Source organism: Cricetulus griseus (genome assembly GCF_003668045.3).
Source record: "Cricetulus griseus strain 17A/GY chromosome 1 unlocalized genomic scaffold, alternate assembly CriGri-PICRH-1.0 chr1_1, whole genome shotgun sequence".
NCBI lineage: Eukaryota > Metazoa > Chordata > Mammalia > Rodentia > Cricetidae > Cricetulus > Cricetulus griseus.
The window spans coordinates 212,594,098-212,619,896 of NW_023276807.1; the positions used below are offsets into that span (position 1 = coordinate 212,594,098).

The following is a 25,799-nucleotide window of genomic DNA, read 5'->3' on the forward strand; positions in this document are numbered from 1 at the left end:
TTGAGAGAGGGACATGGGATGGGGGTGGGGAGGATGATATAGACAAGTTCTCAAAAAATAAAATAGTCATGAGGGTATAGACATGTTGAGACAGAAAGGGCAGGAAAAGCTCAATCCAACCAAAGGAATAAAGGAGCAGCCAATGTTTTACACACACACACAAATCTCATTTATTTGACTTTGGCAATAACTACATATTACACATTATTATTATAATATATCCTCTTGTGACCTTGTCAAAGTCATTGCAATGAACTACCAGGGAAAGGTCCTCAGCTGGAGTATGCTGAGCAAACAGGAAGTGAAAATATTAGCACCAGAGAACAAAAAGAAGCCAGAGCACTTTGCTGTCAAAGCAGAAAAGAGGTGGTAGCTAGTTAATACCTGGGGTCGTGAAGGCTCATTACATGCACCACAGAAGATCCAGCCTGTGTGACTTAGAGTGCAAGTGGGTCAGTGTTCATCTGGTGGTGGCAATTGCTCTCATATGTGTCTATGAAAAAAATGAAGAGATTTGATGAGAACATACATAAATAAATTAGTGACCTTAGAAAAGGGAGTAGAGGGGCTCAGCCGTTGAAGGTTAGGCTCACAACCAAAACTAAAAGGGAATAGAGGTAGAAAAGTTAATAGGCTATTTGTATTGAATGCTGTGTTAGTCAGTGTTATTGTCTGAATGTGATATGCTCCCCACTGGCTCATGTCTTTGAACATCCGGTCCCCAGCTGGTGATGGTGTTTCAGGAGGTGGTGGAATGTTTAGGAGGTGGCACCTTGTGGGAAAAAGTGAGCTGCTCCTCCTATCTCCTAGTCCACTGAGCTCTGAGCAAGCAGCTGCCTGCCACATTTCTGCCATCACAGAATCTCCTGCCACCATGCCTTTCCTGTCATGGATTGTATTCTCTCAAACTGAGTCAAAATGAATGTCTCCCCTAAAGTTGCTTTCTGTCAGGTATTTGGTGAGTGATGAGAAAAATAATGTAATTAGCTTTTCACTACTATAACAAAACACCTGAGATAACCAACCTATCCTGGGGAAAGGTTTATCTCAGCTGGGAGCTTCATTGGTTTTGGTCTCTGATAACCTGGTCCTATTTATTGCTTTGAGCTGCCGATACCTGTGGAGGTGGTTGTTTTTTTGTTAGTTTTTGACCTGTTGAGGTTTTTGTTGTTGTTAGTTTTTGGCCTATGGAGGCTTGAATGAGAATGGCTCCCAAAGACTCATAGATTCAAATACTTGGTCACCAGAGAGTAGCACTATTTGAAAGGAGTACAAGTTGTGGCCTTGTTTGAGAAAGTGTGTTACTAGGAGTGGACTTTGAGTTTTCAAAAAACCCATTGTCAGCCAGGCCTGGTAAGACAATCCTTTAATCCCAGCACTGGTAAGGCATACACAGGCTGATAGGTCAATGTGAGTTCAAGGCTAGCCTGCCCTACAAAGTGAGTTCCAGGACAGCCAAGGCTACACAAAGAAACCCTGTCTTGAAAACAAACAAAAAACAACAACAAAAAGATTCAAAAAGCCCATTCCAAGCCTAGTATCTCTTTTCCTATGGATTTCTCAGCTACTTTTTCAGCACCATGTCTGCCTGTGTGCCACCATGCTGCCTGCCATGACAATGGACTAAACCTCTGAAACTGTAAACCAGCCCATTTAAATGCTTTCTTTTATAAGAGTTGCAGAGGCAGGCAGATCTCTGTGAGTTCGAGACTAGCCTGGTCTACAGAGTATGTTCCAGGACAGCCAAGGCTACACTCAAAAACCCTGTCTCAGGGAGGAAAAAAAAAAAAAGAGTGGTGATGGCCATGGTGTCTCTTCACAGAAACAGAATACTAAGAAAGCACTGTTTAGCACATCATGGCAGAAGACTGTGACAGAACAGCCCCCATTCACCTGGTGGGTAACCCAGAGCCACAGGAAAAGACTGGAACCCCTTCAAGGACACAGCCCCAGTGACCTGCCTTGAATACATGGACCTTGGGGGATACGTCTCCAAGCCAGGGGGGGAAAAATGCTAATCTGAGACAAATGCTAGTTCCAGCTTTTTTACATGAATTCCAAGGGACTGAACTCAGGTCCTCAGCCTTGTATAGCAAGCATTTACTGGCTGAATCATCTCCCCAGCCCATATGTAATTTTCTCCTTTTTAAGAGCTGGATTAGTGCAGGCAAGTACTGCAGAAGAAAAGCACATCAAGGCTGGAGAGATGGCTCAGAGGTTAAGGGCACTGGCTGCTCTTCCAGAGGTCCTGAGTTCAATTCCCAGCAACCACGTGGTGGCTCACAACTGTCTGTAATGAGTTCCGATGTCCTCTTCTGGCATGCAGGAAGAACACTGTATACATAGTAAATAAATAAATCTTACAAAAAATAAATAAAAGACTATGATAAGAAAGATGAGCCAGGAAGCTAGGCTAGACAAGGTAAGTGAGGAATAGAGAGTGGAATGCCAATGAAGAGTGGCATGATTTGAAGACAGATGAGAAGTGCAGAACAGAGCATACCTGGATGCTGGAATCAGATACTGGGATGTGGTCAGGTATCCCTGAATTCAATAGCTGAGATCAGACAAGTTGGGGAAAGACAAAAAATCAAGTGGGCACTCAGAACCAGGTGCTATTGTGCAGCCCGATGGTGCAGGATCAAGCAGCAAAAACAATGCAAGATCCAGGTGCTAGACTTACCCATGAATAAAGGAGCAGCCGCACAAGGGAGAATTTGAGGAGAGAATATTTTTTTGCATATGCTCCTTACTCAGAATCCAAGGTCAGTTTGGAAATAGCCAATCACACATTGGCTTTGGAGTTACAGCACAAATAATGACTTAGACTCTCTCCCAGCAGTTAACAGTGCCCATCATTCTGGCTGAGGATCAGGGATCAGTTCCCAGCACCCATATTAGGCCACTTACAACCCAACTGTGACAGCAGTTCCAGGAAACATGATGCTCTCTTCTAGCATCTGTGGGCACCTCAAAGGTTGGTCCAGGCTATCTTGCAGCTTTGCTGAACTTTGGATAGCTGAGCGAAGCAGGGGATGAAAGAGAAAACATCAATCTAAGTCTACACAATATACTAGTGTCAGTAATGAATGCCCAACATGCAACACTCACCTGAGGGACACAGTGAGATTAACTGAGTTAGCTCTCTTCCCATCAGCATGTATTCAATCTAGACTAAATTTTTAATTTTTATTTAGTTTCATGTTTGTAAATGTTTTGCCTGCATGTGTGTTTGTGCATCATCATATGTGTACCAGGTGTCCTCAGAGGTCAGAAGAGGGTGTCAATCCCATGGAACTGTTGTTACAGATGTTGTGAGACACCATCGGGGTGCTCAGGAATCAAACACAAGTCCTCTGCAAGAGTAGACAGTGCTCTTAACTGGATTCATCTTTAAATTTTTTTTTAATCGTGTGTGTGAAATGATGTGTATGGGGTGGCAGAGGACAACTTTGTGGAGTGGGTTCTCTCCTTCCACCTTTACTTGGGTTCCAGGGACAGAACTCGGCCCACCAGTGTTGAACATTAAGCCCATTTACCCACTGAGCCAGCTCCCCAGCCCCAAGTTTGGACTAATTATTAACATGCTTCTTGTATCTTCACAAAACGCTGGGATCTGGAAAGAACTTATTTCAATCTGCACCTGTTCCTAAGCTTTGCTCCACTTATTTAATCATGAATGAATCTTGGGCTCAAATCGGTGTATGTTTTCAGTAACTGGGACCTTCCACAAACTGAAAACTGTTAAAGGTAACCTGGGAGGTGATAAGTTGTCCAGTGATCAGACCTTGGAAGGTACTTTGTTGACTGGCCCGTTGTCACTATGAGCATGAAAGGATGCTGTAACAGGATGTGGTGAGTAATTCCATGGGACTCTGATAATGACAAGCTCGATCCTGAAATACTCCTACACTGTTTTTCAAACAGAAAATAAGCACTATTTGAGTGCCAATGTCTTTATTCCCATTTTACTAGTAAGGAGACGTTAACAATTTATGTGCTAGGCAGAAGTGTTTCGTAAGCCCAGATGTGTGTTTACTAAGAACTGTAAATTGCTTTAACCTGTAAGGTTTGGAGGGACTTTCAGCAGTAAAGCAGTTACAAAGCATTTTAGTTTTAAAACATCGAAGGCAAGTGTTTTATTGCACAGCATAACTGAAATGCAGTTTAACAAGTGGTTTACAATTTGGTTAAAACCCAAAGCTGCAAGCCATTTTAGGGAATCAAAATTATTATTTTGCACACTTTCAAAAAGCTTCCAGCTTGTCTCAACCATTTGTTTTTATTCTCAAAGCATAGTGCTCAAAAGTAATTGTACTCATTAGCTGAACGCCTGGCAAGCAAGACATATTTGTAGAATGAACAAGTAGGTGAGCAAGCTCTCTTGAGATCCGGAAACACAATACAGTCCTTCATTTGAGCTGATTCCCCTTAATTAATTCACAGAACTTTAGGCTCGCTTTACACGTCTGTTCACACAATTAATATCATGGTTGAGTTCACCACCACTGTAAAACTAGACCAAGAGATTCCCACTTAAAGCCGTGTGTCAGGTGGGGGAGGGTATTTATTACTCTGCCTTTAGCTGAATAGGAGGCACGAATCATTTTATGAGTATTTAGGGGAAAGCAGTTTCCTCTAGCCTCACAGAACATAAACGTTTGGTTGTTGGTTTTTTTTTTTTTTAATCTCTAATATAATTCTTCGAACTATGAAATCCCAGAAGACGCGGTCCCACGGAGAAGAGTCCTTGTAGGCTTGAGTCCATTCATTTCCAAGTGGCCTGTCCAACAGTTCCCGGGCAGCTTCAACGCCTAGAGAAGTCCGTTTCCTCTGAGCCAAAGTCGGCCTCCCGCCCGCATCCCCGCCGCCCGCCCCTCTGGTCGGTGCCGAGACGTCGAGGCCAGTCACCTCCTCCTCCTCCTCCCTCCTTCAGCCGGGCGGACCGCGCCAGTCCACCTCTGTGGGGGCGACACCCAGCCCGCAGGCCACACGCCCCGCGTGTGTGGCGCCTTTATTTACTTGGCTCACGAGCCGTCAGCCCCCCTCCTAGTGAGTCTGGAAAGCGTTTCTGCAGCGCCGCGATGCTGGGGACGCCGGTGAGTGCCCTCGGGGGTCCCGGCGGCGAGGGCATGGCCGGGGCCGGGTGGGGCCGAGGCCGGGGCTGAGGCGGGCGTCTCACAGGCACTCGCAGCCCGCCGCGCAGCAGCCCGGCAGGCACACGCACACGTGCACGCGCGCCCCGCACCCGCCCCCCGCGCGGGCTCCGGCTCGGGGTGGCGGCGGCGGCGGGGGCCGGGGCGCGCGGGCCGGCGGCGGGCCGGGCCCCGGGGGCCGCGAGGGCGGCGGGCGGGCGGGGACGGCGCTCGGGGGCCGGCCCGCGCGGCGCCCATGCTCGGGCAGGGCCTCACGGTGTGCGGAGCGGCGGGCGGGTCCCGCGACGCTGAGCGCGGCCTGTCCCGCCGCAGGTCTGGACGCTCGTGGTCGGCTTCCTGCTGGCCCTGGCGCCGGGCGGCGCGGCCGGCGCGCTGAGGACGGGCGGCGCCCCGCGCGGCCGCGGGACTGCGCGGACCGGCCGGAGGAGCTCCTGGAGCAGCTGTACGGGCGGCTGGCGGTCGGCGTGCTCAGCGCCTTCCACCACACGCTGCAGCTCGGGCCGCGCGAGCAGGCGCGCAACGCCAGCTGCCCCGCCGGGGGCAGGCCCGCCGACCGCCGCTTCCGGCCGCCCACCAACCTGCGCAGCGTCTCGCCCTGGGCGTACAGGTGAGCGGGCCTGGGGCGGGGCGGGGCCTGCGGGACAGGTGGGTGGGGCAGGGTGGAGTCGGTGGGGGCGGGGCCGGGAGGGCGGGGCGGACGGGCCGGGTGGAGCCAGCGCCGGGCAGGGCCCGCGGGAGGGGCGTAGCCTGAGGTGTAGGCGGACCGTACTTGAGGGACAGGTCCTGATGGGGATCCGGAGAAACTAACGGGATGGGGCGGGGCCGCCTGGAGCCTGAGGGGCGGGGTCTGAGTAGCAGGTGGGCGTGGCGGCACTGACGGGTGGGGCCGGGTGGAACCACTGGGATGAGCCTAGGAGGCAGCACAGGTGGGGTTGGTGTCGGCTGGTCGGTGAGCTCTGGGAGAAGCCAGGAGAGGGAGGAGATGGGATAACTAAATCGGGACTGGTTGGTCTCTACAGAGGTCTGTCAGGTTCTTCTAAGAAATGCTGCTCCCTCTTGCCAGCGCTTCCTGCATTTGTTATGCAATAAATACCAACTGAGCACCTAGTGTTTACCAGATACATCGTGAGGGACCAAGCCAAATGACCCTTTATTAATTCCTGAGGGGTTTTGCACAGGAGGCCTGTGGGAGTGTGGTCTGGAGGTGCTGGGCGCTGAGAGCTAGGAGGCACACCCTCTGAGAGGATGTCTGAGGAAACTGCAATATGAGGGACCTAACATGAGGTGACTAGCACAGCGTCCAGTGTGTGGTAGCTTGAAGTTGAGGGAGGGAAAGAACATCTTTTTGAGAGTGAAAGTGACATTCTAGACGCATGGAGGATAGGCGTTGTGTCCAAAGAAAAGCATGCCAAAGAGAAGCGTAGGCTGCGCAGCAGTGAGTGGGGCCACAGGGACCTGTGCTCAGGTCAGAAGGCACAAGAGGGAGCCCTCACACTGCCCTGAAGATGAGAAAGATTTGCATGATAGATGAGAGCCCCTTGATGGGGGCTGGATGCCGGAAGATGTTTGTTTGCCTTGTGCTGGAGAAGGAGGCCTGTCCCATCACTGAGCTGCTTCCCATCCCAGTGCATGTTTTTGCTTTGTTTTGTTTTGTTTTGTTTTGGAGACAGGTTCTCTCTGTGTATCCCTGGCTGTCCTGGAACTCTCTCTGTAGACCAGGCTGGCCTCGAACTCATGGAATCCTCCTGAGTGCTGGAATTGCACTCAGCAATATGACCACCCACTCTTTTATTCCAGAGAGGATATTGTTAGTCGGTTGCCATTGCTGTCACAAATACCTGGGCCGACAAGTGGCTCAGCAGATAAAGGTGCTTGCTGGCAAGGCTAAGGACCCCCAGAACCCACACTGTAGAGAGAAAAGACCCCAGGGAGTATCCTCTGACCTCCATAGACAAGATTAGCATCTCATATACAAAATAAGTAAAAACAGCAAATACCTGAGATAAAGGACTGAAAAGAAAGGGTTGGCTCGGTTTTACAGATGTCAGTCCATGATCAGGCAGACCTATTGCTGTTAGGCTCTGGTGCGGTGCCAGGTGGCAGTGGTTCAGGGGCGTGTGGCAGAGGAAACAAAAGGGAGAAAGGGGAAGGGATGAGAGCCCCACATTCCTTCAAGAGCACACTTCAGTGACCTAAAGGCCTCCAGCTGGGCCCCACCTTCAAAGGCTCCAGAACCTTCCAATCGCAGCACCCTGAGGAGCAAGCTTTTGCCTTGGGGAGGACACTTAAGACGCAAACTGCAGCAGGTTCCAGTGAGGGATGCGGTGCCTGACAGGCATGGGGCAGCAAATGCCAGTGAGGGCCTCAGCTGAGGCAGCACAGTGGGAAGAGCTGGGTGGGTGGGTGCTTGAGCAGTAGGAGGGAGGGAGCAACAAGGGTGTGAACTATGTCCTGGGTCACCTGGGGCTGATTTTGTCAGTTCCCTTAAACTGTACCCTCCCCCCCTCCAATTACCCAGCTCCTCAGGCTGCCCTGGGAAGCTGAAGTTTAGACCCTCCCTTGACTTGGCTGCTCTTCAGGCCAAGTTCACCTGTGTTTTTGGTTGTGAGCCTAGCCTTTAATGGCTGAGCCATCTCTCCAGCCCCCAAGTTCACCTGGGGTCCATTCCTTCTTACAATTCCAGCCACATGGAATTTGTTCCATATGGGGGCACCCTCTGTAACACATCCTAGCTCTTCAGGGAAAGAGTGCTGGAGTTCAGGCTGGTCTAAAGGCCACTCCAGGCTCACATATACACAGGTAATACACAGCAAGTCTTAAGCCCCCTGGAGACCTGTCTCCTATGGCCCTTGCCAAGGCTGTAGAGCACAGAATGTAATAGGTTTTGAAGAGGACACATGGAGTTAAGTCTTATGCTTGTTGAGTCTTTGAGATGGACAGCCAGCACGGACAAGAAAGCAAAGCTGGAGAACGAGTTGGGAGTTCTCCACTCCATCATCCTACATGGAAAGTTAGGTTAAGCTGTTCCTGCTGCAGGCCGACACTTGTGTCTTCCGTGGCCACATCTGAAAGCAGGGAGAAGGAAGGGAGAGAAGTGGTTGGTGAGCCCCTATACTTGGGGTAACTGGATCTTGTGGGGCTGCTCCCATCTGCCACTAGCCAGATCAGATAGTTTCAGGCCCCTGTTCATCCTCTTCCACAGTATTTAGCAGCATTGCTGAGCTGTCCTTGGGGTTATCCCCATCTGTCCTTTGCCGTTCCCTTCAGGTAGCTTATCCTGATTAGAAGGAAGCTAGGCTTTAGGGGATCGTGTTGGGCCATTGCTGCAGGTGCTGACAGTTGAAGCTGGCCCTGTTTCCTTGCTTCTCTGTGCACTCCCTGCTTTGTCACTCACCTCCTGAGTTGAGGAGGATAGAAAAGGTGCTGTCCAGAAACTACAGAGCCTCATCTGTGAGAGAGCTGGAAAAGGGACTTCTGAAGACCCTGGTGGCCTGAATGGAAGTGATCCCTCCAAATCCCAGCAGCTCAGGTGTCGGAGTGGCACCAGCTGCAGAGGTGACACACTCAGCCTCCCTCAGATCTGCAGATTCTGCATCCACAGAGCCAACCAGTTGCAGGTGGAGGGTATGTGAGAGAGCTTGCATCTGTGCCGGATTTTCAGTCTTCTCATTGTGACTCCCTAAGCAACACGGTGCAGTAGCATACAGAGCATGGCTATGTCAGGCATGTAGAGATGGCTGAAATCTACAGGAGGGTATGCATAGGTTCTCTGCAAATTCAGCATTGTTGTATATATGGGATCTGAGTGTCTGGGGAGCTTGCTTTTCTCCTAGTTTCCCAGAGCTGTTCCCTATGGGGATGGAGGACTGAAATGACCGTATTCCTATAGGCAAAGCAGAATGCTAAGGAAGATGGGTAGGAAAACAGAGTTGGAAATACCACAGCACAGGAAAGATCACTGTAGGTGGAAGAGACGCTTTAAGGCAGGCACTGAACTGTCAGCAGGCTTCTGTGTTGGGGAATGGTGATCATGGTTTCAGGACAGCTGGGTCTCCAGCTGGAAGAAAATATGGTTGGATCTCACTCCTATGTGACAACAAATTCCAGATGATTCGAAGATTTAAGTGTAAAAAAAAATAAGGCCACAAAGAGGAAGAAAAACACGAGCCATTTTATTTATAATCTTGGTGTGGAGGAGGCTTGTTTAGCAGCTCACAGTCCCAGACAACATAAAAGATAAGATTAAGAAATTCAGTTATATAATTACATGCTGTGTCGTCTTGGCAAAATAACCTAGAGTACAGGGCAAGCCAGGGAGAGAAATATTTGCAACCTGTGTGACAGAGGGCTCCTTTCCCAAAGAGCTACCACAAACCATTAAAGCCGTGACATCAAGGGAAGATGGGCCAAGGTCAGGGCACATTCAAGGAAGGGAAGTCACATAAGCCAGATCTCTCCAGGTGAAGAGCTGCATACTGCAATCAAGCGAGCAAAACACATGTGGAAATCATGGTGAGAACCCTTGTTTTTTGCAGTGCCATCGGGCTGCTTTCAGAAAGGTGGAGGGAGAAGGAAGCCAGAGTCCTGGAGTAGTGGAGGCGTGTGAATTGGGATGACTTGGAAAGGAGGAAATGGGGTTGTAATTATCAAAAAAAATCGCTGCCTTCAAGCTCTGGGCTCAAGTGATCTCCTGTCTGCATCTCTCCAGTAGTTGCAGGTGCACACCTGTGCAGACTCAGTCTCAAACTTTATATGCAATTGACCCAAAGATTCAACCAACCAGTGTTTCTCCTGCAGACCCATGTGTCCACATGCCAAATGACTATTAGTAAGTATATCAGTCATTGCTGTAGCAGCAAAGGTCGGAAGGCATCACAATGTCCACGAATAGACAGTGAGTTAGTTGTATAAAAGAGCTATTGAGAGGGGGGAGGGGTAGCATTTAGATCACGTAAGATCAGTCCGCATTCCTCAAGGGAAAAGGAACCAGCACACAGTCACTTTTGTGATGAAAGAGAAATTGACATAATACATGCATAATGGTACTTTTTCTTTCTTTTTTGAGTCAGGGTCTCAATATATAACCCCAGCTGGCCTGGAACTCATAGATTGCTGGAACTAAAGGTTCATGTGACCACACCCAGCTACATTTTTTTTTTTTTAAGAGTTGGGTCTCACTCTATTGTTCAGGCTGGTCTCAAACTCCGGAGCTTACATGATCCTCCTGCCTCAGCTCTCTGAATATCTGGAATGACAGACCTGTGCTACTGTGCCTACTGAAGATGTTTTCTTTGTTCAATGTAGAGAGGAGAGGTCTCTCATCCCTGAGGAAAAGGCAGATGCCACAGAACTGCAGCTTGGGCTTTTGAGACAAGCACTGACCCTTGGTGTGAGGGGCTTGTTTGCTCATAAAGGCTGGGGGCTCACGAAAGGGTGCTATGGGCATTAAGGCTTGGTTTTCAAAGCGCTGTGACTCCATGGTTGGGCTGAGCTCTGAAGACGTCACAGCTTGGACATTAAGAGATTGTTGCCAGGTGACAAACCCAAAACAGTAGACCTAGGATACTGGACACCAGTGACTTCACCCACCTGGCGGGGCTCAGTGTGTGATTAGAAAAGCAGCATTCATCTCCCAGAGCATAAAAATATTTTGTCATTTACCTTTGTAGCATGATGTATCTGTTTCTCTTTTGCTTAAAAAACAAAAATGCTCCCTGGTTAGACTGAAAAAAACAAAAAAGCTAGGCCTGGCGGTAGTAGCACACACCTTTAATCCCAGCACTTGGGAGGCAGAGGCAGGTGGATCTCTGTGAGTTTGAGACCAGCCTGGTCTACAAGAGCTAGTTCCAGGACAGCCTCCAAAGCCACAGAGAAACCCTGTCTCAAACCCCTCCCCCCAAAAAAGCCAGAAATAAATCAACTTGATTGCTCAGGAAGATTTTTAAATAGCAGATTAATATATTTAGAAATCCACTGCTGGGACACTGGCGTTTATTAAAGTTTAAAGACACAGCAGCTTGTATGATGACACCCCAAGGATAAACACCTGTCAGTACTCTAAGCAATTTTAGCTTGTTTATTCTTCTAGTAGTAGACTAAAAAATATATTTTCTCTAGGATATGAATAATGCAAAAATAGTTTATTTTTAGGCTTAGTTACTTTTTTATAGAAGTACATACACAAGACTCTAAGCCTACACCTACATTTATTTAACAATAAACAAGATTTGTTGACTCTTGGTGGCCAACAGCAAGTAGATTCGACACAGGCCTGTAGGCAGATGCTGGGGTGACCCCTTTAATCCCTTTCCAGTGTTCTGTGGCAACACTCTGGGGTGAGTCCATACGTCCCTGATTTTCCCTCTTTCCAAGGCAACTTCAAGTTCAAAGTTTGCCTCCAGAGTTCTCCACTGGAAGAAATCCCACATACCTCAGATAGCAGGTATACTGTGAGGACTCTCTCCATAGCCCACCCTGTCCTGGACACCCTGGCTGCCCCACACCAGCCTGTGGGGGTAGGGGGTGGGGAGTGGGGTGGGGGTGGGGGGTGGGGGTGGGGGGTGGCCTCACCATCTCTTCAAATGTCCTGGTGGAACAGGACTGAGAGCAAAGGTTGGGGAGGACAGGTGACTTAAAAACAGACATAAAAGCCAGGCGCTGGTGGTGCACGCCTTTAATCCCAGCACTCTGGAGGCAGAGGCAGGTGGATCTCTGTGAGTTCAAGGCCAGCCTGGTCTCCAGAGAGAGTGCCAGGATAGGCTCCAAAGCTACACAGAGAAACCCTGTCTCGAAAAACCAAAAAAAAAAAAAAAAAAAAAAAAAAAAAAAGACACACAGAGCCAGGCAGTGGTGACACACACCTTTAATCCCAGCACTTAGGAGGCAGATGCAGGTGGACCTCTGAGTTCGAGGCCAGCCTGATTTACAGACAAGTTCCAGAATAGTCAGGACTATTTCACAGAGAAACCCTGTCTCAAAAAACAAAACATATGTCTGTTACATATAGGCCACCAGGATGTGTCAAGGTATAACTTTAGCAAGGGATTAAAGGGCCACCTCAGCCTCTGCCCATAGGTGCATGGCATAGTCTCAGTGTGGGGAGAAACTTCTACTCCCTAAATGTACCAGCGCAGCTCATGTGGTCTCCAGTTACTGTACTGGTGGGCAGACAAGGCTACCTGCCCAGAGATGGCCTGGGCATTCAGAGTGACCTTGGGCCATGACAAGCTGTGGCCTGCTCTTTGTGGGTGTTGCATTTATAAAGGCTTAGAACTCATAGAATAACTCATCTAAGTAACCCTGTAAACTGTCCTTTAGTTGCTCCATCTTCCCCAAATGGCAGCCTGAGGTCATATTTACCCACCAAATGTTAACAGGGCCTTAACAGCCCACCCAGGAACAAGGGGAGCCACTGGCCCCGAGTGCACCTCAGAGGCAACAAGATGGTGTGGCCCACACCTGCCATCCCAGCATTCAGGACACTGAGAAAGGAGGATCAGGTTTTCGAGGCTCTTAGACTACATAGCATTACCCTGTCTCAGACATCAAACAAGTGAACATTAGAGAAAGGTAAAGAAATCAAGAGGACTGTTGTTGCCTTCACCTCCTTTTCAGTGACTTCAGTTATAAAAAGTCAAGTGAAAAGACTAACTGTAAAATGCAGACAATCTCAGCAATGTCATGAAACCTTGTCTTTCCTGAGACATGAGCTATCCACACTGCACATGCTGCCCTCTCGACAGCCACTCACTAGCCATCTTAATTATCATAGGGACATCCAGGTACTGCCATGCTGTGTGCAGGTGACCCTTGCGTAATCACCAGTGATATGACATAACACCTTGCTCACTTCATCTCCTATAGACGTTGGGTCATCTCATGAGAAGGGTAAATACAGCATAATTAGATGTTGAGATTCATATAACTTTTATTATAGTATTGACTGTTCTGTTTTATTTTAGTTAACCTAGAGTACCATAGTTATACATTAAACTTTAATTTGTAAGCAATCTGAAGTTTCAAACATGGGGAAGCACATTTCAGGTATCTACTAGATAAGGGTTTGGGGGGAGTCTGCAGTTTAATGTTAGAGGAAACTATGCCCACGGTGGTTAGCCTTTAAAAAGATTCATACTTGCCTTTTAAAAACACACCCTCCCACCTTTATGCATTTTCAAATTGGGGCCAAGGTTCCAGTACAAAGAGATCTGCAAACAGATCAGAGGCCCAGGCCCAGGGATCCATCCTTCCTTGCAGAGGTGACTCTGGCCAACAGGGGGCAGCACAGGGCAAGCATCCTGTCGAATGGTGGCCCAGCGACTCTCATCTCTTTGGAATTTGGGATGGCAGTCCTTTCATAAGCAAGTTTTTCCTTAGTAATGTCACTCTTAACTGTGCCTCTGCTTCATACCTGTGGGTTACTCCAAATGGCCTTATGACAATGTCACAAACCTCCGTCTTCTAGGATTCTGTTTTATCTGATGTACTGGACAAGCCACTGTGAGCTTCCCACACCAGCTTATCAGGATAGTGTTCTGTTAAGAAAAAAGGGAGTGACGTGGGGAAAGGGGCAGACGCCTGAGCAGAAAGAACGCCATGGGTCTGGCTGGGAGTCTCCACGATATTGTTCCTCCCTGTTGGTCCCTGTAGGAAAGGAGGCAGGCACACTTAACTTGTTTTTCCCAAGCAGTTTAACTAAGAAGTGTTATATATGTACACAATGGACAAGTGACCTTGACTTTGCTCAAGTACAGAGCTGACTTCCCCCCAGTGGGCTGCTCAGAATACAGCCAGCTCTGCTGCACCTATCACCTGTCAAGGAATAAAAATAAACACATTGTCATGGAGCATTGTTCCCGGATTACCCTCAGCTTTGATGATTGGTTGCTCCCCAGGGCCCGGGCTTTACTTTAGCATGCAGAGTGCTGCCAGGGTGGATGACAATATTTCACTCTCTGGACACCTCTTTCAGCGCTCCTCACCTGAATAAAATGTGTGTGCCCATGCCAACAGAAGGATTTGGGCAAATGCGGGCAGTCGCACACAGGCCACGAAGTGACATTCCTTCTGATATCTGTCCCCCACAGATGGCACATTAAGAAGGTGAAAGAGAGGACACATCTCCCCAAATTACTAAGTTGTCAAGGAGACAATATCAGGAACTCTTAGAGTTGAAGAGGCCAGGCTAGTATATGTGAACTGCCCCTCCGTGGTGACAGCTGGCTGGCTGGGCCAGGTGGGCTCCTCCCTCGCACACCCAGACTGCCTCCCCCATTGTTCCAAGGTCGGGAACATCAAAGATGACTCTGGACCCACATTCTACAGCTTCCCCGGACAGCCAAGCTGTCCTGTGGGCATGAGTGAGTTTTTCCTTTGAAGAGATGCTTCCCAGCTGCTCCGAGTGTCACATTTGCCATGACAAAAGAATGAAAGCCTTCGAGAAATCTGGGCTGTCGTTCTCATTCCATTTCCTTCTTGTGCAAGACCCACTGCCACCACCAGGATCTTCCAAATTCTTTCCTAATACTCTGTCCTCTGGCTTGGTCACTTGGTGAATATGTTTTATGCAGACCAAGTGGATTCCCAGGTTGGACCATCACTATGTACCAGGTGTGGGAATGGATGCTAAGTACCCACAGACCACGCGGCCGTTTTCCCGAGTGTGAGAGGGGGGGTGGGCAGGTGAGCCTTCCTGCTGCTAGTAGCCCTGAGCATGCTTTATTGGCAGAAGAGCCACATTTGCTCTGGAGCTGCCCCAGGCTCAACCTCAGCTCTGCCAAGTTCAGATGGCAGCAGCTAGAGCAGGACAGACCTCTAACTGTCCTTGGCCAGGTGAATCCCATGGGGATCTATGTCCTGGTCAGGACTGCTGCAATTCCTGCCGAATTTTTCCATGTGCTCTTTCATGAGAAATGCACCGTGGTTTCTTCTAGGGGCCAGAGAAGTGTTTCTCAGAGCTTCTTGGCAGCAGACACTGAAGCTCTTTGGCTCCCTGGGGCCTTAGCAAATGGAAGGAGGGTGGAGTTGATGGGCCTGCTGGCCACAGCTTCCCCCTAGAGGAAAGCTGTTTGTAGCCTCCAGTGTCCCCAGTTACCCCCTGCTTATCCTACAGAGCCCACTGTTCCAGGTCCTGGAGCCCTGGACAGTAAGTAGTTTATATACAGGGAGATTTTCCCTATAGTGTGGTGACTCTGGCCCACCCCAGCTGGAGGGAAGGCTAGCTCCAAAGGGAAAATGGAAGATTAGAAGGTTACAAATCCTTTTTTTTTTTTTTTTTTTTTAAACCCCCAATGCTGGGAGTGGAGCCTAAAGCCACTCTTATATGAGGTTAGCACTGTACCATGGAGAGGCATCCAGCCCTCAAACCTTCATAATTCATTACTTCTTTTTGTTTTAAGACAGGGTCTTGTTACATAGCTCAGGCTGGCCTCAGACTTGTGGCAATCCTCCTGCCTCAGCCTCCCAAATGCTGGGATTGCAAGTGTGCATCATTAGGTCTGGCTTCATTACTTTTCTTAAATGTGGAGACCAAACACCTCAGGGCTATCTGTGAGAATTATCTGGGAAGCTTTTTTAAAAATGACAACATCTTGGCCTCACTCCAGAGCAATTAATTCAGAATCTCTAGGGGTGAGGGAAGAGCATGACTATTTTTAAAAAAACTCGCTTATGTGTCTCCAATGAAGCACAACTAAGTCCCATAGCCATTCCATGGCCCTGCCCACGCTTGGGTTATAGTGACCTTGTGTGTGAACTACTGTTAGCATGGAGAACAGTCTAGGGCTGGTTTGGTCACACAGAAAAGGCCCTGGGAAAATTTGTCATCCAGTTGTTGGCCGCCAGCTGCTATCATTATGTCCGTGGTAACAATGGTTAGCCATCCAGCGCAATTGTAGCACTGTTGCTCAGGGCGGCCATATTTCTGCGGACTCATCTTCAAGACTCCCAGCTTAAGTGAGCAGAGCAGATAGCTAGACTTTGAGGACAGGGCTGCATACTCAGAGGACCGCCAGCCCCCAAGTCACGACACAGAGACTTAGTATTAATTATGAATGCTCAGCCTTATCTTAGGCTTGTCCCACTAGCTCCTATAACTTAAATTAACCTGTTTCTCTTCATCTATGGTTTACCTCTGGACTTTTTACCTTTCTTTCATTCTGTATGTCCTACTCCATATCTGTCTGGCAGCTGCCCGGCTGGCTGGCCCCAGACATCTTTCTCACTCCCTCGTTCTTTCCTTCTCTCCTCTCCTGAGCCTAGATTCCTCCTCCTACTTATTCTCTGTCTGCCAGCCCCACCTGTCCCTCTATTGCCTAACTATTGGTTGGCCCTTTAGCCTTTTATTAGACCAGTCAGGTGCCTTAAGCAGGCAAAGCAACACATCTTTACATCATTAAGCAAATGTAAGACACCTTTACATAGTTAAATAGTCCACAACAGACAAGAAGACTGGAAATTATAATTAACATATCTTCTTCTAAGATATGTTAATTTTATTAGCACAATAATTATGCATATTCATGAGCACCATGTAAGGTTCTAATACATGAGTACATTATATAACGAATAAGTCAGGATGATTGACACATCTCTCTCAGGAAACAGGGTCCCAAACTTGATGTGGCCCAGGCTGGACTGCAACTTATAGTCCTCCTGCCTCAGCCTTCCGAGTGCTGCATGGACCGTGTGTCACACACCACACTCTGCCAGAGCCTTCATTTTAAACAAGAGCCTTGCTTGGTTCTGCTGCAGGTACTCTGTAAGCCCCATGTTGGCGGTCTTGCTTGCACTGACAGGGCCTTTTCAGAGGGTTCTCGGCTTTTAGTGAGGGAAGCTGCTTGTGCCTAGCTGTCCCCTGGGGATTAACCACCATCTTGGTCTTACCTTCGTCTTTTAATCACTTCTAGTCTGGTGGAGAGTCACCCGCTCATTGCCCTGGAATGTGGCCTTTTCCTTCCTGTCAGTTTTAGGATCCGTTTGCTAAGTTCTACACTGGGATTCTGGTTAGAGATGTGCTGATGTTATAGACTAAACGAATACACTCACTTGAGGGAATTTTCCAAGACCTTTCCAAAACTCAAGCCTGGTCTAAAGGGCCCCCAGGAAGCTGGCAAAGTGGCCTTCCTGTCAAACCATCCCCTTCAACTGGCGGCAGTGATAATCTGCTCTGGGTCCCTGGTGGGTGACTAGACTGAACCAACGTTTTCTTTCCAGGACTCCTGTCTGATCGCTCCCTGCCTTCTCTAGAAAGTCTTCTGGGCTGAACTCACTGGCTCTCAGTGCTGCTGACTCAGGCTGCTGAGGCCATTTTGGTCCCCACTTACTCATGGGTGCCTGGGACTTCTGGTCAGGACCCCTTAGCTTGGTGCCTGGGGTTGGAGCTTTTTGGGTTGCCCCGGGGGAGAATCGGCCATCCTTGGGTTCTGCTGCTTTGAAATGGAAATATGTTTTGGAAAGAGGCAAACTGTGCTGGTGGCTGCCTGGCTACACTTGGCCCTGAGATGCACACATCAGGTGGCAGATTCCTCCTGGGAACGTGTTCATTGTTCTTTGAGCTCCACCTCCGGAACCGCTTAGAATTGTTTCCTACGTGTCCAGGCCCAGGGGCAGCGCTCTTTTTCTGTCCCTGCTGTCACTTACATTCCTCCAAGAGCTCAGCTTCCATCACCTCTAATCATCTCTGGAGGACTTGTCCTTTGTTCTTGGATTAAGCCCCACCAGCTGTCACTCACCCCAGCCAAACTTCACACGGGGCCAGGGCCGCTCCTGAGATTCTCGTCAGTGGGGAAAAGTTGATGTGTTTCAAGCAGGTCCCGAGCCAAGTTTGCACAGAACAGTGTTCAGTAGAGACATTGGGGGACTGGCCAGGGAGGCCAGGCAGGGTTTCTGCTGGGCTACATTTCCATGTTTGGAAGAGAAAGGGTCCCTGCAGAGGCCTTGCTCTTTCTTTCCCATGGAGCTGGTGATTTCTCCAGATTAGGCAGGAAGCTAGGCATCCATAAACTCTGGGGCTGCTTGCCTTTCTGCAGTGCTGGTCACTCTGAGTGAACACCACTGCAGTGGGTGGCACATCTGAGTCTCCATGTCGAGCACCCTCCTGGGCAAGGGAACAACCCAGGTCTCAAAGATACATTCTGAAAATACCCCATGTTCATTCCTTCATTCTGTCCCAGGTGGCAGGTGGGTTGGGGGATGTGGGTGTCTTGTCACTGGCCCTAGTTCAGAGGGTTCAAGGTGAAGTGGAAAGGTTTGGTCTGGGGCCACCTGGAGTGCTGGGTGGATATTTTTAGTTGGATGAGCCTTTAGCCACCAGGCACCAAAGCAGTAACAGTTTCACCTACAAAACTAACCAGAGTGGCATCTGAGAGTCGGCTGCTCCTGAAGGACACCCAGGATGCTGGTTAGCACTGAAAGGGGTGTATGATGGTCTCAGGTCAAACAGATATGCCAAAGAGAAGCGCCTCGTCTCAGTAGGTCTTCCGAGAGTTCCCTTGGGTTCTCCGGGAGTCTCACTGGATGCTGGGTAGCCTGTCTTTTTTCCCCATCCAGGGAGCTGTGTAATTAAATTCCTGTCCTCTGCTCTGGCTCCCACCAGATCCCTAGCCTGCCACCACACACATGAGCACACACAATCACAGACTCAGCACACACAAACATATTCCCAATCTCGCACGCTCACACATTCAAGCATGCTCACACAGCCTTGAATCTACAACACAGGTCCTCGGGAACATTCTTACACTCACACGTGTGCCCTCATATGTCACACCCAACCTCTGCCCATGCTTTTGTTCACACATACATGCTTATACACAGTCCTCTCCTGCACATGCTCAGGCATGCCCCCAGCACCCCTGAGTTCACCCTCACACATAACCACTCCAGTCCAATGGGCGTCAGGCTTCCTAGTGCTGCGACTCTTTAATACAGTTCCTCATGTTGTGGTGACCCCAAACATAAAACTATTTCATGGCTACTTCATAACTGTGATTTTGCTACTGTTGTGAACTATATTGTAAATATCTGATATGCAACCTCCAAAGGGGTCACAACCCACAGGTTGACAACCATTGCTCCAGCCATAATACCTTTTGCAACAGCCATCTCTTTTCTGGTCCAGGTGTGTGTTACTACATTCTGTCTGCAGCTTCCTCCACCTCCCAGCTTAGAGAAGCCTGTGTTGTAACCACATCTTCCAGGTCCCTGTGGAATTTTCCCAGACCCTCCACTGGAGGTGACTATGGTCTCAGTGCCTGGTGCCCATGGTCCTGCCTCTCCACAGGCCTGTGTGCTCTTAGAAACAGGACACACACCCTCTCCCAGCAAACCCGGGTACCCAGGGCCATTGCCGGTCTCCATTATCTGCAAACCACCAGATATCAAGGGTACTTACTGCCAGGCAGATCCACAGTGTCTCAACACACCAACAGTTCATTCACTGAGGCTTTCGGTATTCAGTCAGGCTTAGATTTCCCTGGCTCTACCATCAGGGAGTTTTAAAAACTTTATTTTTTTTTTATATTTTTTTCTTCTGGTGGTTTGAAAGAAAATGCATCCCCAACAGAAAATGGCCCCTAAAGGGAGTGGGGCTATTAGGAGATGTGGCCTTGTTGGATCAGGGTTGGCCTTGTTGGAGGAAGAGTATCACTGTGGAGGCAGGTGTGAGGTCTCATATATGCTCAGGCCACACCCAGTGAAGCAGATCACTTCTGTTGCCTGCAGATCAATATCAACTCTCAGCTCCTTCTCCAGCACCATGCCTGCCTGCATGCTGCCATGTTTCCTGGCTTAAACCTCTGAAACTATAAGCCACCCAAATGAAAGGTTTTCCTTTATAAAAGTTGCTGTGTTCATAGTGTCTCTTCACAGCAATTGAAACCCTAACTATTTCTCTTTTTGCTCTTCATTTAAAAATAATTTCAAATGGCCGGCAGTGGTGATGCACACCTTTAATCCCACACCTTGGGAGGCAGAGGTAGGTGGATCTCTGAGTTCAAGGCCAGCCTGGTCTACAGAGTGAGTTCCAGGACAGCGAGAGCTACACAGAGGAACTCTGTCTCAAAAAACAAAAACAAAGTAAAAATAATTTCAAGCTTTGGTATGGTGGCACTCAACCTCACTCCTGGCACTCAAGGGGCAGAGGCAGGCAGATCTGTGAGTTTGAGGCCAGTCTGATCTACACTGAGAGTTCCAGTATGGCCAGGACTATACAGTGAGACCTTGTCTGAAAAACAAAACAAAAACTCAAATTAGCGGGCTGGAGAGATGGCTCAGAGGTTAAGAGCACCGACTGCTCTTCCAGAGGTCCTGAGTTCAATTCCCAGCAACCACATGGTGGCTCACAACCATCCGTAATGAGATCTGGTGCCCTTTTCTGGTGTGCAGATATACATGGAAGCAGAATGTTGTATACATAATAAATAAAATCTTTAAAAAAAAAACAAAAACAAACAAAAAAAACTCAAATTAGCAAAACCTGGTATGAAATTAGGTAAGGACTTTCCATATAGCCTTACTCTTCACTGGACTCAGGCTACTGTTCGCTGCTTCCCATGCTGGCACACACTTCTGCTGCTAACCAGCAAGGTAAAGGCTAATAGATGATGGGTGTGAGGGGCTCTGGAGAGAGCAGACCCATAAGGGACTGCCAGGGTCCCAGAGGCTTAGATTAGTGGACATGGATGCAGGCACACACAAGTCCCATGAGCAATGGGGATAATGCTTCCCCCAGCAAGGAGACATTCAAGAAGGGTCCTGGGTCCTGGGTTCCTGCCGATGACACTCTGGGTTTCTGCAGCTGTGTAGGTGGCTGCTGTGAGAGCAGGCTGTGTCCTGTGGTTGCTTTTGTTTCTAAGTGAGCCACTAGCTAACGTATGGCCTTCCTAGGATTTGGCCACAGGCTGTCCTGGAGCTGTTTACATTTGGCATCTGAATTGAAACTTGGAAGACTTGGAGATAAATCAAAATGATGGAATTTAAGATTTTCTCAATTTTAAATGTCCCTGGCCAGCCAGTCCTGTTCCCTGCTACTGCTTTAGCTTATCTAGAGAACACGCAGAATGGCCTTCTTTACAGGTGCAGCAGGAACTGGAATCAGAGCCTGGCAGGCCTGGACTTGGAAATCACAGAGATGGCTCCTCAGGGTTGACAAGGCAGCCAGGAGTATGGTCTGTCCTGTCCTAATACAGTGGTCACCTGCGTGTTGTACCAGTGACCTTGACACAGGGTAGGGTTTTGTTTTTTTAAAATAATTTACCTATTTTTATATATTTGGTGGTTTTTAGTTTTGTTTGCTTGCTTGGTTTTTTGAGACAGTTTCTTTGTGTATTCCTGGCTGGCCTGGAACTCACTATGTAGACCAGGCAGGCCTCACAGAGATCTTCCTCAAGGCATGCCCCACTACCACACAGCTGCATTGATGTTTTACACGCAGGTATGTCTGAGGGTGTCAGGGTGTTGGGTCCCCTAGAACTGAAATTACAGTAAGCCACCATGTGGGTGCTGGGAATTCAATCCAGGTCCTCTGGAAGAGCAGTCAGTGCGCTTAACCAATGAGCAGATCTCCAGCCCCAACGCAGGGTGGTTTTAAAAACGCTCTAGGATAGTGGTCCATGCTGCATCCAGCATCTCAAATCTGACAGCGGTCAGTCAAGTGCCATGGTAGAGCAATCTTTTCTAGGTCGGGGCTCACCGCCTGGTGGTGTAACCGTTCCAAGTAGGCCCTTAGCAGGATGCTAACTACTGGATGCGTCGTCGGGCCCAACCCTGCTCAGTCTTCCTCATTTGGCCCAGCTTGCTATGTAGCCCAAGCCGGCCTTGAACTCACGGTGATGCTCCTGCCGCAGCCCTCACTCTCTCGCTCTGTTGGCAGGATTTCGTACGACCCTGCTCGCTTCCCGAGGTACCTGCCTGAGGCCTACTGCCTGTGCCGCGGCTGCCTGACCGGGCTCTTCGGTGAGGAGGACTTCCGCTTCCGCAGTGCCCCTGTCTACTCCCCTGCGGTAGTGCTGCGCCGCACGGCGGCCTGCGCCGGGGGCCGCTCAGTCTACGCCGAACATTATGTCACCATTCCGGTGGGCTGCACCTGCGTGCCCGAGCCCGACAAGGCCTCGGACAGCGCCAACTCCAGCATGGACAAGCCGGGAGCCAAGCTGCTGCTCGGGCCCAGCGACAGGCCAGCGGGGCGCTGATGCAGGGACTGGCACCACCCAGCTTCCTGCGAGCATCTGTTCCCCCAACACCACCCCCCACCCCAACCACTGCCCACTGTTTCTTAAAGGACAGCTACATAAGCTTTAAATATATTTGTATTTTTCAGAGTAGACACTACATACCTAAGGCTATTTTGAATAGAGGCAGAAACTATTTTCATATTAGTAATTTAGCTCAAGCATGTTATTTTTAAAACTTCCTTGACATACAAGCGAATTATAAACATCCGCTTTCCTCTAATAGGATTCTTTCCACCGTAATTGTGGTGTGCAGATGAACTTTTAGGTGATATTGTGCCCTGTCTCTGAGTTCAGCCTGTTGCCAAGGCTCACCAAGGTGAAATGGGTGCTCCAAATCTATGCCCTGAAGGCCTCTCAGGTCAATAGAGAGAGGGATTTGAGGGGCCTCCAGGTTCCAGAAACCAAACTCTCCTCCTTTGTTCTTTAGCATATGGATGATCTCAACTTTATCACAGTTTTGTTTTGGTGTTGTTCTTCCACTTTTGGAAGCCACTGGTCTCAATTTATGGCAGGAGGTGGAATGTGATATCTTAGCCAGTTCTCAGGGAGCTCCAAGCACACAGCTTGGGCTTTTGGATCAAGCCAAGCCTGAGGAGGAAGAGGGAGGGCCCAGTCTCCAGCATGTGGAGGCCTCACTCTGGGTATTAAACTGTGAGCTAAATCCTTACTCTCGTGTACGTGAGAAGTCTCCCCTGAGTATATTTGTAGAAGTTCTTTCTAATTCACTAAAATAATGCTAGCTGAAGGGTATGCTGGCCATGTGCATTTCATTTCTTTCCAGAGTCTGCTTAGGTGAATTTGTTTGGAGTGTTGGGAGGAAACCCAAACCCTTGGAAATTTGAAGTAGGATCTCTTCCAGTGAGCCACACCCTCTCCTGACTCACTTTCAGGGAAAAAAAAAAAAAAAAAAAAAAAAAAAGAGAGCCTCACAGAGGTCCTTAGGCCACTGGGGATGTACCCAATGGGACCCATCTCCTTCACTTACCCTATACCAGTTTTGCCTGTCACGTGCTCCTTGGTGCCACTATCTGGAAAACCTACCAAGGACCCGAAACAGTGAGTCCCCCTGACCTTAAGTTGGAACCTTCAGAATGGTGAGCCCAGGGACAAATTTTCCCAGATCATCTCAGGCACTGTGCTATAACAATAGGAAGCTAGCCCAGTGTCTCTGGAATACATGCTCGACTCCTGTCACCAAGCTCCTGGGCAACAACTGTGGACAAGACAAAAGTGCTTTTCTTAAACTAAGACAAGAGCACACCTTTAATGCCAGCACTTGGAAGGCAGAGGCAGGGCAATCTCTGTGAGCTCAAGGCCAGCCTGGTCTACAAAGAGTTCCAGGACAGCCAGGACTATTACACAGAGAAACCCTGTCTAGAACCCCTCCCCACCACAAAAAAAAAAAAAAAGAAAGAAACAATGTTCAAATAGAGGATTTACAGCCGCTTGAGCTCAGTGGCCTTTACTCTACTTAGCATCTTACTTCACACAGTGAACATGGCTGCACAGGTCTGCCAGGCAGGTTTGTTCCGAGGCTTTGTGGTAGAGCAGGGCCTGATACTGAAGGCACCATATCTGCTTCCTCGGCCCCCAGAAATTTTTCTTGGTGCATGTTTCCAACAAAGAAATTCTGTCATGAGGACTCTGTGGCATTGCTTGGCATGGAGGTAGGTATTCTGCAGGCTACCAAAGATCTTTTTATAATCACGTGCTGGGACAGTTCTGTCTTGCCCTATGTGTCAATTATGGTCAACAGAGATCTAAAAATATTAAATGAAAAACTCCAGACGTAATTCTTTTTTGTTTTGCTTTGCTTTGCTTTTTCGAGACAGGGTTTCTCCTTTGAAGGCTGTCCTGGAACCAGGCGGGTCTCGAACTCACAGAGATCCACCTCCCTCTGCCTCCTGAGTGCTGGGATTAAAGGCATGTGCCACCACCGCCGCCCAGCAGAAGTAATTCTTAGGGTTTAACTTTTTTTTTTCTTTTCTTTTTTTCCCCACCAGACAGGGTTTCTCTGTGTAGCCCTGGCTGTCACGGAACTCACTCTGTAGACTAGGTTGGCCTTGAACTCACAGAGATCTGCCTACCTCTGCCTTCTGAGTGTTGGGATTAAAGGTGTGTGCCACCACTGCCTGGCTACACATCTTTGTACATATTTGAAGTCTTGAGATTCTACTTCTTGCTGGAATGTGAGTTATCTGTCTGTCCAGTGTTTCCATTTTGTATATGCTACCTGCCTGTGAGTCACTTAATGATAAAAGATCTTGTTTTCTCAGGTCACCTGTCATGATATCATATTGACCTGGTATATTGACCCTGAAGCCAGTGTGGTGGCATACACAGTTATAATTCCACCATGTGTCAGGCTAAAAGGCAAGAGGATTGCTGGGAGTTTGAGGCCAGTTTGGGCTATAGAGAAACACTGTCTCAAAAAAATTGGAGGGAAAAAATGCCTTGAAGTTAGTGTGGTAGCACACCCTCCAGTCACAGCTACGTAGGAAACTGAGGCAGGAGGATCATTTTAGTATAGTTAATAGGCAAAATAAAGAGACCCTATTTTGTATATTTTCAATATGGGGGGTCCAAGGTGCAGGATTTTATCAGAGTCCATTGCTATAATTGTTATATCATCTACTGCTATTGATCTCTAAGTGTGTCCAATTCACAAATCTAATAGCCTTCCCCTAAGTATTAAGGTAAAAGAAAACCTGAAGCAGGACTGGGGACATAGGTCAGTCACTAAAGTGCTTGCTGTACCAGCTTGAGGACTTTTCCATCCCCAGATCTTTTGTGTTTAGACAACCCATCTAAATCTGGGTCATACCTTCGGGTGGCAGCCTATATAAAGGGTTGGGAGAGAAAAGTTTTAGGTTTTTGCCTGCTTGCCCTCACCCCCACTAGTAAGTTCATCGGTCCTGAAGCTGAGACATTCCTTCACTAGTATTAGAGCCTGCTTCTTCGGGATTCAGGTGTATGCCAAAGAGTAACTGAGACATCCAGCTGCGTGGACTGAACAATAGTTGGATTCTTGGACTCTCTGCCAGGACACAGCTCTGCCTTGAGAACTTGACTTATTAGATACACCATTGTGTCTAGCTGACAATAACTATGATACACTGTCTCCAGACAACACAGTGCAACTGACCAACCTACCAACTTTGGGCTAATACCAGCAATTCCACGTTCAGAGGCCATTTACCCAAACTTCTTAGTTTATTTTCTCATCAGTGCAAAGTGAAAACCACAACAATAGGATGTTTCTTAGTAACTGGCTCAAGCTCTGATTTTAGAAGTGAAGGGAAGGGGCTGGAGAGATATCTCAGAGGTTAAGCACACTGGCTGCTCTTCCAGAGGTCATGAGTTCAATTCCCAGCAACCACATGGTAGCTCACAACCATCTATAATGAGATGT

At 48.6% G+C, this 25,799-nt stretch overlaps 1 protein-coding gene across 1 annotated transcript; it reads left to right on the top strand.

Moving 5' to 3' along the window:
- The first annotated feature begins 4,440 nt into the window (after nt 1-4,440).
- Il17d (interleukin 17D) lies at nt 4,441-24,180 on the top strand. Its single transcript, XM_027390473.2, is given in 4 exon segments — nt 4,441-5,099; nt 5,469-5,532; nt 5,535-5,763; nt 22,027-24,180. Coding segments are annotated over 4 exon segments (627 nt in total). The 5' UTR covers nt 4,441-5,084; the 3' UTR covers nt 22,346-24,180.
- The last annotated feature ends 1,619 nt before the right edge of the window (nt 24,181-25,799 follow it).